The sequence below is a fragment of the Pleurodeles waltl genome, chromosome 11 (genome assembly GCF_031143425.1).
Source record: "Pleurodeles waltl isolate 20211129_DDA chromosome 11, aPleWal1.hap1.20221129, whole genome shotgun sequence".
NCBI classification, from domain to species: Eukaryota; Metazoa; Chordata; class Amphibia; order Caudata; family Salamandridae; genus Pleurodeles; species Pleurodeles waltl.
This window is the reverse complement of record NC_090450.1, coordinates 533,175,125-533,194,863: the sequence shown is the minus strand read 5'-3', so window position 1 is coordinate 533,194,863 and position 19,739 is coordinate 533,175,125. Positions and strand designations below refer to the sequence as shown.

General features: G+C 44.9%; 1 protein-coding gene across 1 annotated transcript in view; it reads left to right on the top strand.

Annotated features, from left to right (window-relative positions):
• Positions 1 to 16,166: 16,166 nt before the first annotated feature.
• Positions 16,167 to 19,739, top strand: part of LOC138265845 (growth arrest-specific protein 6-like) — a 190,724-nt gene continuing 187,151 nt past the window's right edge. Inside the window, exon 1 of the mRNA XM_069213939.1 lies at positions 16,167 to 16,359. Within this exon, the coding sequence (XP_069070040.1) occupies positions 16,222 to 16,359 (138 nt within the window). The 5' untranslated portion in view covers positions 16,167 to 16,221. The remainder of the gene's footprint in view (positions 16,360 to 19,739) is intronic.

Genomic DNA, 19,739 nt, shown 5'->3' with positions numbered 1-19,739 from the left:
TTAAAGCACGATGTGGTGTTATTCTCGCTAAAAACCTGAGTCCATCACCCTCTCTAATGCTCCACGCTATCTAACTTCTTTCTCATCTTGCTTAGTAAACCGTATGTTCCCTTTGATGGTCGGGAGCGATCTAGATGAATGCAATACATTGTAACCCAGGAAGTTGCCTTGCTTCTTGAATTTGCATACTCCCAGAATCCTTTGCAAACTCAAAATTTGGCTAAAAAAACACGTTTTCCTCACATTTCGGTGACAGAAAGTTCTGGAATCTGAGAGGAGCCACAAATTTCCTTCCACCCAGCGTCCCCCTAAGTCTCCCGATAAAAATAATACCTCACTTGTGTGGGTAGGCCTAGCGCCCATGACAGGAAACGCCCCAAAACACAACGTGGACACATCACATTTTTTGAAAGAAAACAGAGGTGTTTTTTGCAAAGTGCCTACCTGTAGATTTTGGCCTCTAGCTCAGCCGGCACCTAGGGAAACCTACCAATTTGCATACTATCACCATTCGGCGTGTATTGCCAAATGGGACTGACACAGCATCATTTTTGTAGCTCACGAAGTTAGATCCACCCATTGGTACAGTTACCATACATTTGAGTTTTGTTGCATTTATTTTTTATAAGTACAGTTCATATAACCTACATCTTGAAATTATTCTCAAAACGTTCTAAAGTGAACTCAGTATAAAGCCTTTCAGGATAAGTGTAGTCTGGTCTGTTCTCATTGCATTGTGTTGTATTGTGTTGGTATTTGTATAGTGCTTTCTATATTCCTTCTGAGCCCTAAAACACATTCACATATCATTACACATCGTGTTACTGCACATCACTGCTTGTAATCCACCCTTTAAAATAAAGAGTGTTGGATTCTTCATGCCCCATCAATGCTTAATGTTCAGTATGTTCAGATGTTATATAACCCGTAAAAGGGGCATCTTTGTTAGGTGAGGATGTAATCTGTTATTCTTTACCTAAACCTGGGCATTATCATTGTGATGCTTTATTGGCTTTTTTCAGCGCAAAGGGATCGCCACAGATGCTTGGAGAGAGAATCTTTTTGGCCGCGAAAAAAACGACCTATTCTAATGGTGCAGCCCCCTATTGAAGATTGCTAAAGACACATTAAACACCTATCCTTCTTTCAAGTTTGCTTGCAGAACCCAGGTTCACCCCAGACTGTATTCGTAACTCAAAATAGACTACAATACAATTTTTGCAGTAGCGGACTCAAAAATATGATAAAAATTCCGACCCTTTGTCTGCATGGTGTAATGTCCTATTTATTACCACTGATGTGTGGGGAAGTCCACACGTACCAATGGTTATAGAAAGCCTCGAGTGTCATGATTCCCCTCCCCATCAACAGTGGTAATGAACAGGCTGTTACTCTCTGCACATCAGTATGTCTGGTTTATTTCATGCTGTTTGTCATGTAGTAATAAAACAAGAGTTAAATGCATTCATTAAGATAAAATCACTCTCAGTAGGCCTCATGACCATTAGCAGAGTTATATTTTTCTTTTTTTGATGGATACCTCTAACCCAGTGGTCTTCAAACTTTTTAATGCCACGCCCCCCCAGTTGAAAAATAAAAATCTTTGGGCCCCCCCTCAGAATTTTTCACTATTATTTTAGAAAGATGGGAATGTTTATATATGTCAAAACCTATTTAAACATTGCAGTGAAGTACTGTTACCTTTTTAACCCCTTCGCTGCCAGGCCTTTTCCCCCTCTTGTGTCGAGCCTTTTTTTGGCTATTTGGTGCAGTTCGCGCTTAGGCCCTCATAACTTTTTGTTCACATAAGCTACCCACGCCAAATTTGCGTCCTTTTTTACCAACATCCTAGGGATTCTAGAGGTACCCAGACTTTGTGGGTTCCCCTGAAGGAGGCCAAGAAATTTGCCAAAATAAAGTGAAAATTTCGTTTTTTTTAAAAATAATGGGGAAAAGGGGCTGCAGAAGAAGGCTTGTTTTTTTTCCCCTGAAAATGGCATCAACAAAGGGTTTGCAGTGCTAAAATCACCAGCTTCCCCGCTTTTAGGAACATGCAGACTTGAATCAGAAAACCCAATTTTTCAACACAATTTTGGCATTTTACTGGGACATACCCCATTTTAAAGATTTTTTGTGCTTTCAGCCTCCTTCCAGTCAGTGACAGAAATGGGCATGAAAGTAATGCTGGATCCCAGAAACCGCAACATTTCTGAAAAGTAGACAAAATTCTGAATTCAGCAAGGGGTAATTTGTGTAGATCCTACAAGGGTTTCCTACAGAAAATAACAACTGAAAAAGAAAAATATTGAAATTGAGGTGAAAAAAACATCAATTTTTCTCTACGTTTTACTCTGTAACTTTTTCCTGCAATGTCAGATTTTCGAAAGCAATATACTGTTACATCTGCTGGACTCCTCTGGTTGCGGGGATATATAGGGCTTGTAGGTTCATCAAGAACCCTAGGTACCCAGAGCCAATAAATGAGCTGCACCCTGCAGTGCGTCTTTATTCTATACCGGGTATACAGCAATTCATTTCCTGAAATATAAAGAGTGAAAAAATAGCTATCAAGAAAACCTTTGTATTTCCAAAAAGGGCACAAGATAAGGTGTTGAGGAGCAGTGGTTATTTGCACATCTCTGAATTCCGGGGTGACCATACTAGCATTTGAATTACAAGGCATTTCTCAAATAGATGTCTTTTTTTACACACTCTCTTATATTTGGAAGGAAAAAATGTAGAGAAAGACAAGGGGCAATAACAATTGTTTTGCTAATCTATGTTTCCCCAAGTCTCCCGATAAAAATGATACCTTACTTGTGTGGGTAGGCCTAGCGCCCGCGACAGGAAACACCCCAAAACGCAACGTGGACACATCACATTTTTTTAAAGAAAACAGAGGTGTTTTTTTGCAAAGTGCCTACCTGTAGATTTTGGCCTCTCGCTCAGCCGGCACCTAGGGAAACCTACCAAACCTGTGCATTTTTGAAAACTAGAGACCTAGGGGAATCCAAGATGGGGTGACTTGTGGGGCTCTGACCAGGTTCTGTTACCCAGAATCCTTTGCAAACCTCAAAATTTGGCAAAAAAAACACATTTTCCTCACATTTCGGTGACAGAAAGTTCTGGAATCTGAGAGGAGCCACATATTTCCTTCCACCCAGCGTTCCCCCAAGTCTCCCGATAAAAATGATACCTCACTTGTGTGGGTAGGCCTAGCGCCCGTGACAGGAAACGCCCCAAAACACAACGTGGACACATCACATTTTTTTTTTTTTAAAGAAAACAGAGGTGTTTTTTGCAAAGTGCTTACCTGTAGATTTTGGCCTCTAGCTCAGCCGGCACCTAGGGAAACCTACCAAACCTGTGCATTTTTGAAAACTAGAGACTTAGGGGAATCCAAGATGGGGTGACTTGTGGGGCTCTGACCAGGTTCTGTTACCCAGAATCCTTTGCAAACCTCAAAATTTGGCTTAAAAAACACATTTTCCTCACATTTCGGTGACAGAAAATTCTGGAATCTGAGAGGAGCCACAAATTTCCTTCCACGCAGCGTTCCCCCAAGACTCCCGATAAAAATGGTACCTCACTTGTGGGGGTAGGCCTAGCGCCCGCGACAAGAAACGCCCCAAAACACAACGTGGACACATCACATTTTTTGAAAGAAAACAGAGGTGTTTTTTGCAAAGTGCCTACGTGGAGATTTTGGCCTCTAGCTCAGCCGGCACCTAGGGAAACCTACCAAACCTGAGCATTTTTGAAAACTAGAGACCTAGGGGAATCCAAGATGGGGTGACTTGTGGGGCTCTGACCAGGTTCTGTTACCCAGAATCCTTTGCAAACCTCAAAATTTGGCAAAAAAAACACGTTTTCCTCACATTTCGGTGACAGAAAGTTCTGGAATCTGAGAGGAGCCACAAATTTCCTTCCACCCAGCGTTCCCCCAAGTCTCCCGATAAAAATGATACCTCACTTGTGTGGGTAGGCCTAGCGCCCGCGACAGTAAATGCCCCAAAACGCAACGTGGCCACATCACATTTTTTGAAAGAAAACAGGTGTTTTTTGCAAAGTGCCTACCTGTGGATTTTGGCCTCTAGCTCAGCCGGCACCTAGGGAAACCTACCAAACCTGTGCATTTTTTAAAACTAGAGACCTAGGGGAATCCAAGATGGGGTGACTTGTGGGGCTCTGACCAGGTTCTGTTACCCAGAATCCTTTGCAAACCTCAAAATTTGGCTAAAAAAACACGTTTTCCTCACATTTCGGTGACAGAAAGTTCTGGAATCTGAGAGAAGCCACAATTTCCTTCCACCCAGCGTTCCCCCAAGTCTCCTGATAAAAATGATACCTCACTTGTGTGGGTAGGCCTAGCGCCCGTGACAGGAAATGGCCCAAAACACAACGTGGACACATCACATTTTTTCATAGAAAACAGTGCCTACCTGTGGATTTTGGTCTCTAGCTCAGCCGGCCCCAGGGCGTGACGGCGCAAAAAAAAAGATCCCTGGTGCCTAGTGGTTTCTGCCCCCCTTGGGGGCAGATTGACCTAAAATCGGCCGATCTGCCCCCAAAGCGGGCAGAAATGGCCTAAATACAATTTGCCCCTCAAGGGGAGCGACCCTTGCCTAATAGGTCGCTCCCCATATCTAAAAAAACAAACAAAAAAAAAACCACAAAAAAACTATTTGCCCTGGCGCCTAGAGGTTTCTGCCCCCCTTGGGGCAGATCGGCCTAATACCAATAGGCCGATCTGCCCCCAGGGGGGGCAGAAATGGCGTAAAATAATTTTGCCCCCCCACACCCCCACCCGGGGAGCGACCCTTGCCTACAAGGTCGCTCCCCTTGCGTGACGGCGCAAAAAAAAGATCCCTGGTGCCTAGTGGTTTCTGCCCCCCTTGGGGGCAGATTGACCTAAAATCGGCCGATCTGCCCCCAAAGCGGGCAGAAATGGCCTAAATACAATTTGCCCCTCAAGGGGAGTGACCCTTGCCTAAGGGGTCGCTCCCCATCTCTAAAAAAACAAACAAACAAACAAAAAAAAAATTGCCCTGGCGCTTAGAGGTTTCTGCCCCCCTTGGGGGCAGATCGGCCTAATAACAATAGCCTAAAATAAATTTGCCCCCTCCCCCCCCCCCCCCCCGGGGAGCGACCCTTGCCTACAAGGTCGCTCCCCTTGCGTGACAGTGCAAAAAAAAGATCGCTGGTGCCTAGTGGTTTCTGCCCCTTTGGGGACAGATTGACCTAAAATTGGCCGATCTGCCCCCAAAGCGGGCAGAAATGGCCTAAATACAATTTGCCCCTCCAGGGGAGCAACCCTTGCCTAAGGGGACGCTCCTCATCTGTAAAACACAACAACAACAAAAAATCCCTGGTGCCTAGTGGTTTCTGCCCCCCGTGGGGGCAGATCGGCCTAATAAAAATAGGCTGATCTGCCCCCATGGGGGACAGAAATGGCCTAAAATAAATTTTCCCCCCCCCCCCGGGGAACGACCCTTGCCTACAAGGTCGCTCCCCTTGCGTGACAGTGCAAAAAAAAGATCGCTGGTGCCTAGTGGTTTCTGCCCCTTTGGGGACAGATTGACCTAAAATCGGCCGATCTGCCCCCAAAGCGGGCAGAAATGGCCTAAATACAATTTGCCCCTCCAGGGGAGCAACCCTTGCCTAAGGGGACGCTCCTCATCTGTAAAACACAACAACAACAAAAAATCCCTGGTGCCTAGTCGTTTCTGCCCCCCGTGGGGGCAGATCGGCCTAATAAAAATAGGCTGATCTGCCCCCATGGGGGACAGAAATGGCCTAAAATAAATTTGCCCCCCAGGGAAACGACCCTTTCCTAAGGGGTCGCTCCCCTTACGTGAAAAACAAACAAACAAAAGAAACTCCCTGGTGTCTAGTGGTTTCTGCCCCCCTTGGGGGCAGATTGGCCTCATAAAAATAGGCCAATCTGCCCCCAAGGGGGGCAGAAATGGCCTAAATATAATTTGCCCCCTAGGGGAGCGACCCTTGCCTAAGGGGTCGCTCCCCATCTCAAAAAACAAAAACTAAACAAAAAGAAAAGTATCCCTGGTGCCTAGAGGTTTCTGCCTACATACATAAAAAAAGACATCCCTGGTGTCTAGTGGGCGTTTTGACAGACGGATTGCTTTACAATCCGGCTGCCAAAACGCAGAGAGACTTAAAAGGGAAGGAAATACATTTCCTTCCCTTTGAAGCCTCTCTGCCTCCTCCCCATGATCAGAAGAGAAATGCAAAGCATTTCTCTTCCGATCATCGCACTGGAAGCTGAGCTTCTAGCGCGAAGGAGGAGGCATTGTGCTGACGTCACAGGGGGGGCGAAACCCACAGAGGGAGCGCTAGCGCTCCCTCTGGGCTGGGTGCCCAGGATGTAATGGTTACGTCCTGGGCACAGCAGCACTGTGCCGCAGGACGTAACCATTACGTCCTCGGCACAGAAGGGTTTAAACCTGCAATAACGTGCTTCTGCTTAAAACAAAGGCATGTTATCTGTATAATATTTCTTTTGGCCAGCGTTTGGCGCCCCCCCTGGGAACAGTTGAGGCCCCCCTAGGGGGGCCCGCCCCCCAGTTTGAAGTCCTCTGCTCTAACCGCAGATTCCTCACCTTTTCAATATTCCGCAGGCATCATACTGTTCCGGAAACTTTTCAGCAGTACACCTGAAAACCAGTAGGTGGTGCTGTGTGGCTCTTTGCTGTTGATGCTCTGCTTTGGAAGTGACTTGTAGGGATGCACCACCTATGCACGCTCACATCAGTGTCCTTTCTTTCTGCAACCCCAGATGCGGATCCAAACTTCCCACGTCTCTAATTGTGACAATGTTCTACTTATTTACATAAAAGTGATACCATTGTGCAAGAAAAAAGTCAATACCTAAAACCCCTCTAAAACTACGGGGTTGAAACCTTGCAGGGACTGTCATAAGGAAATGTCTGTGACAGGTCCCCATTAGGTAGGTTTTTGGTGCATCAGGTCAAAACACAACTCCAAGACCTGTGATGACTGTACCCAGGTGAACACAAAGGCCATAAGCGACCATAAGGTGAAGCTTTACACCATCAAACATTGAAAGACCCCACACTGTGACTGGTTGAGGTCAAAAGGAAGGTCCCTTCTCTGACCTCCACCCCCTCCCGAAGTTGTTCCAGCAGATATTCGTCGAAGTTACTGAGTAAGTAAAAAACAGGAGCACAAGAAGTCCAAGTGGGACTCTGCCTCTTACCGCTACTCCTGAACTTCCAAGAAGGCACAACGGCATAAATGTGCATTTCAGTCTTGCTTCCAAACTTCATCTCCTTCAGAGACTCTGAATCTTGCCCTGAGGTAATCCAAATTTCTGGGGCCTTGGCCACACCATAGCTGATTGAAGATTTTCGTGAAGCTATGCTGCTTGTCTTTGGTACCTTAACAACTCCTTCTGGCATGCCTTCAGTCCCCAAGGAACTGCGAGGACCTCCAACTGGAATCCTGCTGGCGAGCTTGACCTCCTAACCAGCTAGAATCTCTGAACTTGCTGTGGGCTCTGCACCGGATTCAGTGCTAACTTTGGTCCTGGCGCCACATCCTGCTCTGCTCTGGATCTGACATTTTCTCCCAGGGTGGCAAGCAATCATTTAGGACAAGCTTGTCCTGTGAATAGTCCATCAGGACCTACACCCTCCCATTTACATCCACCCTCCTCATCTTACAGCACCCAAAACTTGGCTGGCTGGCTGAGGACCATATTCCTATTTTGCAGCAGGAAGTGCAGATTCTTCTGGCCAAAGAAATCATAGATATGGCCCTAGTTTCAAAAATAGGCAGTAGCTGCTACTATCTCTATTTTCTGGTGCTGAAGAAGGACATAGGCCTCCATCCTATTCCAGACCCTCTGTTCTCTCAATGCCTTCCTGCAAAAAGACGAATTCAAGGCATTCACCTTGGCCCAGGTCCTGTCTGCCTTCAACCATGGAGATTGGATGGTAGCTTTGAACCCCAAAAATGAGGAACATAGCCAACAGGCACAAATTAGGCACTTAGGCCCATATTTACTATTATTTTGCACCTGTCCTCAGACAGTGTTTGTGGGCCTGCAGGAAGGGGATATGGAAATAAGAGTTGTGCAGGCCCACTGACACTATCTCTGGTTCACAGTGGGGCAACAGCATTTTCAGTTCACAGTGCTCCCTTTTGGCCACAGTTCAAGAAAGTGATGGTGGTGATCACAGCACATCTTTGGAGGGCAGGGGTCCCAGTCTTCCCCTCCCTCGATGACTGACTGCTGAAGACAGTCTTGTGGCAGGCAGTCATGAACTACTTCCAGACTACAGTGAACCTCCAAGCATCACTGGAGTTCACCTGCCCAAGTTACCGGATTCCTTCGCAGACACTCCTGTTAATCAAAGCTATTCTGGACATAATGCCGTTTTGTGCCTTCCCCCCATGTCGAGACTCAAGGAAATTCGGGCATTGGTCTCGATGGTTGTCTCTGTCCTGGTTCTCAGTGAATATCACTCTAAGTCTGCTAGGGATACTTGACTCCTGCATCCTTCTGGTGAAGCATGCCAGGTGGCATATGCAGACTCTGCTGTGGGACCTGAACTCCCTATGGGCACAGCAGCAGGTAGATCTGTTGGATTGATTCCAGGTTTCGAAGGAGACTGCAAGAGGTCTGCAGTGGTTGCTTCTGGAGTATGGTTGGTTAAGAGGCAGGCCCCTCTCCTTACCCTACCCAGAGCTGACAGTGCTGATGGATTAATTGCTTCTAGACTGGGCTGACTATCTGGTAGACATGGAGATTTGAAGCATCTAGTCTGAGATGGATGCCCAGCTCTACATTAACCTACTGGAGTTGTGGGCTGTTAGAAATGGGGTTTCTGGTTGGCTAGGGTATGCACCTAAGCCAGGCAGAACCCACCACTCTAGTCAGGGTAAGGGAGCTGCACACCCAAGTAAACCCTGCTCATCCCCTTGGTAGTTTGGCCAGAGCAGTCCGGTTTATCCCAGAGGCAATGTTTAAAGCGTTTGCACAACACATACACACATACCGGTGACACAATGAATATACCACAAAAGAGACTCCACACAAGATTATATGAAAATGAACTGTATTGCATATAAAACATAAACCAGAAATGACATGAACCGATAATTACTTGCCAACTAGGCAATTGTCACAGTGACACAGTGAGTGCAATAAAATAAATGTTTCTATGTTGCACCTGTCATGGAAAACACCCTACCTGCAAACACAAGGCAGATCCTGAAAATATGCTTGTTACCCGAAGAAGGCAAAAACTGCATATAATATTACATCAGGTCGTGAAATATTGAGGGGATAAAATATCCTGGTGAAATAAAGAACCTCAAACAATGACCCCAAAACCCCTTCTACATGAAGGCTACAAGCACATCTGTGCCCCTTTTATAGATTATATGGTAAGTAGAAACCCACCACATCAAGTACTGGAGCTCCTGCTCTGCTACCACTGTAATAAGACTCCTCAAAATGGTTGAGCCCATGCGGATCCTGGAAGCAGTCTCTCCTTGGAAGGATGGACGCTCCCCTCTGCACAACTCACTGCTCCTCTCCTCAGCGCTGCAAGGAGGCCAGAGCATCCACTGGTGTCTGTGCATGGCAGCTGCTTCGGGACACACCAGCACAAAAAGAGAATCCTGCTTGTTACCCAGGGACACATATTAATGCAGGCTTTGTCTACGCTCCTCCGGTCAGTGCTGGCGGACACCACCATAATCCTCCTCCTCCACAGCCCCTCGTCAGAGGGAGGGGAACAACGCTGCACTTTACGTGGAGTTGTAGGGAGCAGAGTGCTCTCCACATGCTCTCTGGAATCCTGACCCGTGCCCACCACACGCCAGCCATTACAGGGTAAAGCAGAGAAACCTGAATCGCTCACTATGAGCTAAATGAACAGGTTTCCCATGTAGGTTTAAGGCTGCCATTCATGGAGTACAGCTGCAGGAAGACTCCCAACACCTGCTGGACACACAATTATGGCAACCACAGGGAGGGAGGGACCCACCTGCGTATCTGGTGAACAACTGGCGAGTACTCAGGGGCAATAGGCAGGCAGGCTAGCACACACAGATACTTGCCAGAGTGGCATCCTAGTAGACAGCAGGTTAGCCCAACAAGTAAGTGGTCCAAGACTTTGGAACCTCCTGACTGCACAGCACTCACCTGGTGCATAATGTAGAGCCAGGAGCATCTGTTTACAAGTCCACGCAGTGTCTAAAAACATGGGGTCATAGCCCCTCTACTTATACTCAAAATGTCTTTAATCTAGGGGGAACTTCAAAAGAACCTTAGACATGCACAGCATTCCCTTTCAGCCCTGGCTCCAGACATCAGTAGCGGGTAACCAAGCCCTTTGTGTGAGGACAGGACACAGCCTATACAAACCTAAGTGTGCCCTCCCTCTCTCCCAGCCCAGGAAGACCATTCAGTATGCAGATGTAATCTTGGTACATCTTCACCCTCCCTGTGTGATGGGTGTCTGGAAAGTATGCATAAAGTCCAGCTGTCACTCTGCTCCATACGTGGATTGGAGTCCAGCTGCAAAGCATTAGAGTTATAGAAACAGGGAAATGCCCACTTTCTAAAAGTGGCATTTCTAAAATAGCAATGTCAAATCTACCTACACCAGTAAGCAGGATTTCTCACTACCATTCCAAACATGCCCAGGCTACTCCCCACAGATCAGAAATTACCACTTAGACATACATAATGGAATTCCCCAATGCAAACCTATGAGAAGAGCAGCACTCACAGTAGTGAAAACAAAATAGGGTGTTTGTCACTACTACGACAAGCAACATATTAGAAAATATGTTCTACGTTTTACATACACAGCATCCTGCCCATAGGGCTATGTAGGGCCTACCTTGGGGTGACTTAGGTGTAGTGAAACGGGAATTTAGGCCTTGGCAAGTAGTTTGACTTGTCAAGTCAATGAGGCAGTAAACTGTACATGCAGGCACTGCAGTGTCAGGTCTGAGATAAGTTTGAAAGGCTACTTCTGTGGGTGGCGCAATCAGCACTGTAGACCCACTAGCAACATTTAATTTACAGGCCCTGGGTATATGGAATACCATTTTATAAGGGACTTACAGGTAAATTAAATAAACCAAACAAGTGTGAGCCAGTTATGCCAGGTTTTAGGGGAGCGAGCACATACACTTCAGTACTGTTTAGCAGTGGTAAAGTGTCCAAAGTCCTAAAGTCAACAAACTGAGTCACAAAAATAGGAGGTGAAAGGCAAAATGTTTGGGTATAACCCTGCAGAAAGGGCTATTTCCAACATGGGCCATCTGCCTGGCATTGAAAGCCTTACTACTATCCATCAAAGGTTAGTATAGGTGCTCATGGACAACACCACCGCTGCGTTGTACTGCAACAAGAAGGTCGGAATGGAGTCACTGATATTGTTTCAGGAAGCCATATGATGCTGGAAGTGGCTGGATCATCAGGGGATTTTCCTTCGGGCGCAACACCTGGCTTGATCTTTAAACTCTAGGGCGAACAAACTCAGCCATCGACACAGATCACAAAGGGCAACTGCTCCTGGAAGTGGCGCATGGTATCTTCTCTAAATGGGGAAAACCTTGGATCTATCTTTTTGCCACCACCGATAACACACAAGCCACTGATATCATATTTGCAGCATGGAGTCCCTTCACAAAATCATTATACGTCTACTACTAGGACAAGAGTGTGGCTTGATGTGAAGCATGGCAGATTGACCCACTTTAGGCCAGGCTATCTGAGGTATTGATTTTTGTGTTGTTTTTAGCCCGGCAAGGACTTGCTAAGGGCACAGTTAAAGTTTGTCTGCCTTTTTGTGGTTGATTGATCAGCCCTCCTTATTTCAGCCACCCTTTCTGATGTGTGTGTTTTTTTTTTTTTAAAGGGGTTGCAACATTTGTTTCCACCTGCACCTTACATTATGCCAGAGTGGGATATGAACTTAGTCCTTCCATTCCTAATGTGTGCTCCCTCTGAACTGCTGCATAGCTGTTCATTGCAGCTTCTCACTTTAAAGACAGTCTTTCGTATTGCCATAAAATTGGCATCATGTGTGAGTGAGCTACAGGCTAACAACCGGTCATATATGCCATTCTTTCCAGACAAGCTAGTTTTGAGGACTTTTTTCACCTGAAAGGTCTCACTCCTGTTCATGTGGGGCTAAACATCACCCTCCCAGCATTCTTCGCTCCACCTCGCACTCTCTGAGGAGGAAAAACATTACCCGCTAGATCAGGTGTATCAGCCAGTTGATCACAAACTACCAGTAGCACACAGACACTTTCAGAGTAGCTCACAACCTTGAGTTTATTTTTAAAGAAGCATAGGGTAACATATTTATTTTAAAGTGAAGGGAAGGCTGTGTCTATTTTACATTATTATCAGCAGGCTGAGGCAAGCAGGGCCTAATAAGGAGTAGTGCTCACTCAGATGTATTGCCCATGCTAAGTCACAGAGAGGAAGTGAAGCACTGAGGTATTTAACTACTAAATAAAGCCACTGTCAACCCAATATTGAAGAATGCAAATAAAATGATGTTTCTGAATGCTTTTTAATGGGAGAAAATTAAAATGAAGAGCTGATGAAGAATAACCCTTAAGTTAACTCTTCATTTTAATGTTCTCCTATTTCAAAGTGTTGTATTTACAAACAGCAGGCCTCTTGCTCCCCGATGCAGGAGACACTGTCATTTTTATAACTGAAAAAATGTCTTTTTTTTTTTTAACTGGGAGATATTTAAAGTGAAGAAAGATATTTCTATGAAACATTAATTCTTAATGTTTTTTGCCATTTTGAATTGTCAATTACGTCTTAATGTTTTAAGAAGCATGTTTCTTCACTTTAACGTCAACCCATTTAGACATATAGCTATATTTTTCTGTTATAAATATGGTGCCATGTCTTAAGTCCACTGGAAGAAAGATGCCAGGTGTTTGTATTTGTGACACTTTGAAATGGGAGAAAATTATAACAATGAGCTTTATGGAATCCATATAAACAAAGTTAACTCTTCGGTTACATTTGATCCCATTTCAAAGTATCGCCTTTGGACACAGGAGGCATATTGCCTCTGGTGGCTGGTAGACACAGTGCCATGTTTATAACTGAAAAATACAACCATTATTTTAATTGGGAGAAATTACAAGTGCAGTATAATGTTCCATAGCATGAACATTTTTGCAGAACATTTTTCTGCACTTTAAATTTCTCCCATTGAAAAAAAAAATGGTTGTATGTTAGTGTTAAACATATACCTATGCCACATATAGCAAACGTTAGGTCCTATGCCACAGATGCATATCACAAAGGTTCTCAGTCACCCACACGCAAAAATCCCATTCATACGTGCAAATGTTCATACAATCCCCAAAGAGCACACTGTCACTGATATACTTGGCAGCCCTGTCAATGTGGCCCTAGTCAATGTATTTTGTTCAAACCTTAGTATTTGGATCTATGGTCATTAGGCTTCAGTGAAGTGGGCAGGGGGCGTGTGTTTGTAATGTGCAAATTGCTTTGCCTTCAGCAGCTCATGATGATTGTCAATGATCAGAAGTTGCTCTGACTCCGGAAAAGGTTGGAGACCCTTGGGCTAGATCCTAACAGAGCCCGCAACTTTTACATTGATCGTAACAAGGACCACCATATGGAGGATCAGCTTTTTGTTTGGTTCGCTGGAGCGGAAAGGGCAGGGCAAAAAAGGATTACCTTCTGCTGGCTCATTCTGTGCATCCAAATCTGCTGTGCCCTAGCTGAGAAGCAGCCCCCAGAAGGTTGCCAGGCTCTTTCACCAGAGCCAAAGTTGTTACGGCTGCAGAGTGCCTGTTCTGGACATCTGTCAGGCTGCTAATTGGGTGTCACTTCATACGTTCAAGAAGCTCTACTGTCTATCCTGCCAGGTCTGTATAAAATGGCACTTTGTCTGTGTAGTACTGGGGGACATTACGGTCTGAGCCAGCTGACAGACCCACCACCTGGGAGGTACTGCTTTGGTATCTTTTCAAAAGGTGAGGAATCTGCTGTTAGAAGTATACATCGGAAGAGCAAGTTACTTACCCTTGGTGATGCTCTTTCTGGTGGATGCTCTGTTTACCTGCAGATCCCACCTCCCCAATGTATGAACTGGACTCATTTTCCCCTCAAATAAGGCCGCAAGCGTAGACACCTACGAACTAGTGAAAGCCAAATTGCTTTTGGGCTCTGCGTCTGGGGGCATGGATGGCCTAAAAAGTAACTGATGTCAGTGTGCATGGGTGGCACTTGTGTGGGGCTCCGTATATCACTTGCATAGCAGAAAGACATCAGTGTGGAACCATGTGACGCCACTTGTCGGTGTGCAGGGATACTGCTGAAAAGTTTCCAGATCCAGTCTGACACCTGGGGAACACTCAACAGGTGAGGAATCTGTTGATAGAGGGAGTAGTCAACAGAAAGAGCGTAACCCAAGGTAAGTAACTTGCTTGTAAAGTCACTGTTACATGCTTTTCATGAGACAATACACTTTGTGTTCTCATGTCAATTACACAGTACTCTGGTAATAAGATAGAATTTTACCTATTTACTTTAGTAATGAACCGTTGCCTGGGAACTTATTTTTACACTATCTCCAAATAACATGTTGTTGGATTACATTTAATTTCACTAACATGACATACACATAAATATCACCCTAAAAAATTAGATCTGCCCCTAAATAACCAATCAAGCATTTGCATCCAAATATACCATGGCAAGAGCTAGAATAGTAGATTAATCAGTCCTAACATATGGTGGAAATTAGATGGCTGAATGTAGGAATTCAGTGGAGTTCAAATGTTTTCCACAACGACATTTGCAAAAGATCAAGAGTGTGGTGTTCTATATTTGGGAGTCTGATTTTGCAAAGGATCCCTCCTCAGTCTATATTTTCACATAGAATTGCAGTTAGTGATGGGGTAGGTTTGATCTTGCGTGCTCCGTATCTCATCTTCAGTGATACTCAAAGTAAGGCCTGGGGGCCACATGTGCTCCCCCACCCCTGGACTTTACATGTGGCCCCTGGTCAATAGCAGCACTCGGCTGCTGTTTACTCGACTGCACCAAAATTAAAATTAAATTTAAAAACAGGCAAGCATTTATTTAAAGGATAATTTAGGATAAAGAAGGAATGTAACTTAGGTGTCCTGCACCCTTATTCATGGGAACTTCATTATTGAAGACATCGTGCAGCAAAAGTGTAAAAAAATGATAAAGTCTCTTCAACATTAAAAATTAACATGCAGAACCGCGTTCACCTTAGTACATCGGATTATATTGTTGCATTGGGAGGTCTTTTTTTTAAGTGATATTTTTCAAATATAAATTTAATAACATTCATTCTTCAGCCCACCCTGACAACAATACTAATAGTGAACTAAGAGGCACGTCAGTTGTTATGTGCACGCTTTGAGTTGTCTGGGTTCCTGTTATACATGAACAACATTCTAGTTTATTAAAAACAAACACAGAATAAGGTTTTGTACAGCCCACATCCTGAAGTCATGTAATTGGAGGTTCTCTTAAATGCAATAATGAAGAAAAAGGAGGGAAAGTGAAATAAAGCAATTGCCTAGGATCACACAGTTTAGTTCGGTGGGGAAGCAGGGGTTAAGCCCACGGTTTCTGGTTTTATATATGCAATTCAACTACTAGATGCTCTATGCGTCACATACCCCCTCCCTGCTGCCATCAATGCGGCCCATGGTCACATCACAGACCAAACATTTTGGCCCCTGGAAAAATGCTTGAGAGTACCGATGTCTTGAAACGACCTTTGCTCATCCCACACACATGCATATACATGTACCTTCAGCCCCTGTCCTCTGGGCCTTCAGAATCACCATCAAATAAAATTCACAACCCCACATGGAACAGTCCAACTCTGCCTGTTGGACTGCCCTCACTCATTTTGTGCGTTGTTGCCTAGCTGTGTTTACGGAAGAGATTTCTCTGAACGTTGCTTAAAATTGCATAATCTTCAAATTTACTTTGACATTGGCATTTCTTGGAAGGCATCCCGGCAATAAAGTTCAACAGATCGGCTTTGACAATACGCCAAGAACAAGACCAGCCTACTCTGATAAAACTGAGTGCGCTAAGCAAATGCTTCAGACACCTTTTGAAAATCCAGAGAAAGAATTCCCTCCTTCCAGAGCCAGCAAAGAATGCAGAAAAAAGAATTCCGCAAGAGCTATTGGGGAAACATGGTGGCCGAAAGAGTAACCTTGGTGGTATTTATTTTACTGCTGCACAGACACCTATCAGAAGGAAGTGTGGTGAAACCAAACTTGGATCCTCAAAAGGTAATTGGGCATCAATCTAATTTTGTACTACCAATTTTTATTCTTGTTTTGCTAAAATCAGTAAAAAAAAAAAAAAAAAAAAGCTTTCTTGTTAAATCTTTGCCATGCTAGTATCTAGCATGAATATGGATCTGATTCCCGAAGACGGATTTTTTGTTTGAGTGGAGGAAAAAAACTACACTTCACATGTGCATATTTGTGAATGCACGAATTGTAGCTGAACCATGACAATTTGCGCTTGAATGCATCCCTCGGGGTGCAGCAAGTGTCACTCTATGTAGAGCTTCATCAGTGTTGTTAGGCACAGCTGCCCTTTACCCTGTGTTTGTCCTGCTCTGGCTGCTGCAGATCCATGGAAAAGAGCAATGCATGCTGGGAGCTTGTAGATGCCATCCCTCCATTGCAGGCGCTTGTAACACTCGGGGGCATAGTTACAAAGAACTGGCGCAGCACCAAAATGGGCAGCGCCGTGCTGCATCAGTTCTAAAATGCAGGGTTGACCTGTATTTACAAAAATATGGCGCATCCCTGTGTTTTCCCCTGCACTAAATTACCTGCCTAGCTCCAATGCAGCCACCCTTGCACCATGTTGCAAGGATGGCTGTGTTGCTGGTAGATTATTTTTGCACAGTAAGGGACACCTTCCTGCACAAAAACAATCTTCAATGGCGATTTGCTACATAGATAGCAAAAAGTTAGGAGAAATTAAAGCATTTCCCCTTGTTGCACCATGCTGTCACCCCTGGGGTGGTGTAGATTTTTTACGCTGCCACAGATTTATGATTTGTAAATCTGGGGCAGCGTCAAAATGCAATGGGTTTTGCTCTGGAACGCCCATACTAACACCCATTGCACGCCCCTTCCATGCTGCGCGTGAAGGAGCCCTATTTACAAGGTGGCGATAAGCCACAAAATATGGCACAGTGCACAGCGTCACTGGAGCATCACAAAAAGCAATGCTTTGTTGGTGCTAGGGGCTTGTAAATATGCTCCTTAGTGATTAATTTGTGCTTGTTGTTGGCTCCGAAACTCCTTTTTGACTCGGAGCAAGAGAGAAAGGAAAGAAAAGGGAGAATGAAAGAGAAAGACAAAAAACAGTGGTGAAGGGACACAGCAGGGAAGAAATGACCTGCAAGGGTGATAGAAAGAGTCATGAAGTAGAGGGTGGTGAAAGAAAGAGGCAGGAGGTGAAATCAAGACGAGGCGTCTTTGGCATTCATGAGATAAAGAGGCAGGAAGTGTAGGGGGGTGGACGAGAGTCATGAGGTGAAATCGCGAGTAGGAAATCTTGGTAGTTTGCACCCCTGGCATTCAATTGCACTGGCAGCAGACTCCTAAGAAAGAGCTTGGGTCACTGAACTGATATTTTGTACAAAGTTAACACTGGGTTAATACCCAAATACATGCAGGACAGGACATTGGTGCAAAGGATTTCATCTCTAATCCTAATTTAGGAGTACAATTAAAGCATGTCCACCTCCATGCAAGTTTCATTTAGAGCCCGTACAAGAAAATACACTCTTTAACTCCCGTTAATGGAGGAATGTGGGACCTTCCTTCCACACAGATGGCTCAATGGAGTCCATTAATACAAAAGCAGCTGGTGTAAACCTGCTACTCCAGTTTATTGGAAGGTCAGGCACAGGAATAAGCTGTGTGGCGCTTGGGCGCCTGACCTAAAACACATGGAGGTGTGTGTGTGCATCACATTCACATGCTCAGTGGAAGTGGTAAGGCACTGACAGACACGTAGCTTCAACATACTGAACATCTCTCTAACCCTCCTCAGCACTTTGCACACCGCTCCAGTTGTAGATTGTGGTCTGTCTGCACAGAAAATGTCCTCAAACATTTCTCAAGAGTCGTAGGTGGCTTTCTGTGACATCGCCAACCAACCTGCCCTTGACACTGCCTGGTGCTATTGCCGTTGAAGTGCCTTGAGGTGCTCAGGTGGGATAGTTCTGATTTTGAAAGCCAAGATTAGATTTCATTTAGCGTTGTCCCGCTTACAACTTTTTCCTCTTCAATTAAAGTTAAGGGAGAAATTAAATCCTTGCATTTTCTCTGGACTCCGCCTTCTGTTATCCTATGGTTAGAACATGAAGGTGCTGAATGATTTTTGGTACCCCATAAAATGTGTGTATTCCTTGCTTTACGTCTCACGTAGGTCTCTTACTTCTTCATGCACCGTTTTCTATGGAAAAAGGCACCTTTTGGATCTTTTCAGAGTACCCTACTCACTGTCTACCTTCTAACTTCACAACCCACAAAGATGAACGTGCTCTGAGTCGAATAGTCATTCTCTTCCCATTATATGGATTATTGGTGCCTCTGTTCCTATTGGTGCATTACCACGTTAAGGACAAAATCCCTCACCCACCCTTGAGTGGCATGCTTCATAATAGGGTTCCTCTTCACACCTTGTGCAGATGCTCGCGGTGTGGGCTACAACTTCCCGCTTAAAGAAAGGAGCACTTCAAAGGAGGGTCCTGAGGGGTGCCCAATGTGAGCTGTAGGTGTGGGTGACGGAACAGCATGCAGGTGCGAAGCAGTTACAAGTAAAATCACCTCTTGGTGGACAAAATAATAACTTTATTCTGTGTTCCCCATGGGATAGCAGTAAATCTAACCGGGGGAAACCTTCAACCCAGTCATTGGTCATTGTTCAACATGTTCTGCCTAATTGTTACCCTGTAGGAAGGTGTGAGGCATTCTTCAGGACCATATGTTGCAATAATTCTGCCAATAACTGAAATAATGTGTCTGTGTCAAATGAAGAAAAATCTAAGAAAATACTAAATCTGACAACAGGACAAGTAGTGTTCCTGTAACTGCACCGGTATCAACTGTTGTCACCCCCCTCCCTTTCCCCCCCCCCCTAAAAGGTTGGGTGTAGGCCTCAACTCAAGCCACTCAGGCAGGGGCATGCAGGTGTATGGCGCTGGCTCTACTGTTAAAACAGGATCCTGCCCGGTCGAAGAGCTGATTTTAGCGTTCAGACGAGTGTTATAAATGGGCGGGAACGGATTAGCTGCACTTCTTTAATATGAAGGAGAAAATATGAGCATTTCTCAGCAGTGATTCAGTAATTTTAATGGGGGAGTACCGGCAGTTCTCAGCAGGTATGCAATACTTTTAATGGGAGAGTATCTGCACTTCTCCACAGTCTGAAGTATTTTTAATGGGGGGGGGGCATCGAGCATGCCGCTGCTTCTCAGCAGAAATGCAATACTTTTAATGGAAGAGTACCTGCACTTATCAACAGAGATGTAATACTTTTTGTGGGAACATACCAGCACTTTGGGAGTTTGTGATTCTACACTTTCATATTTCCATTTCAAGCACTCCTTCACATCTTTAGAAGGCGACACAAATTATTT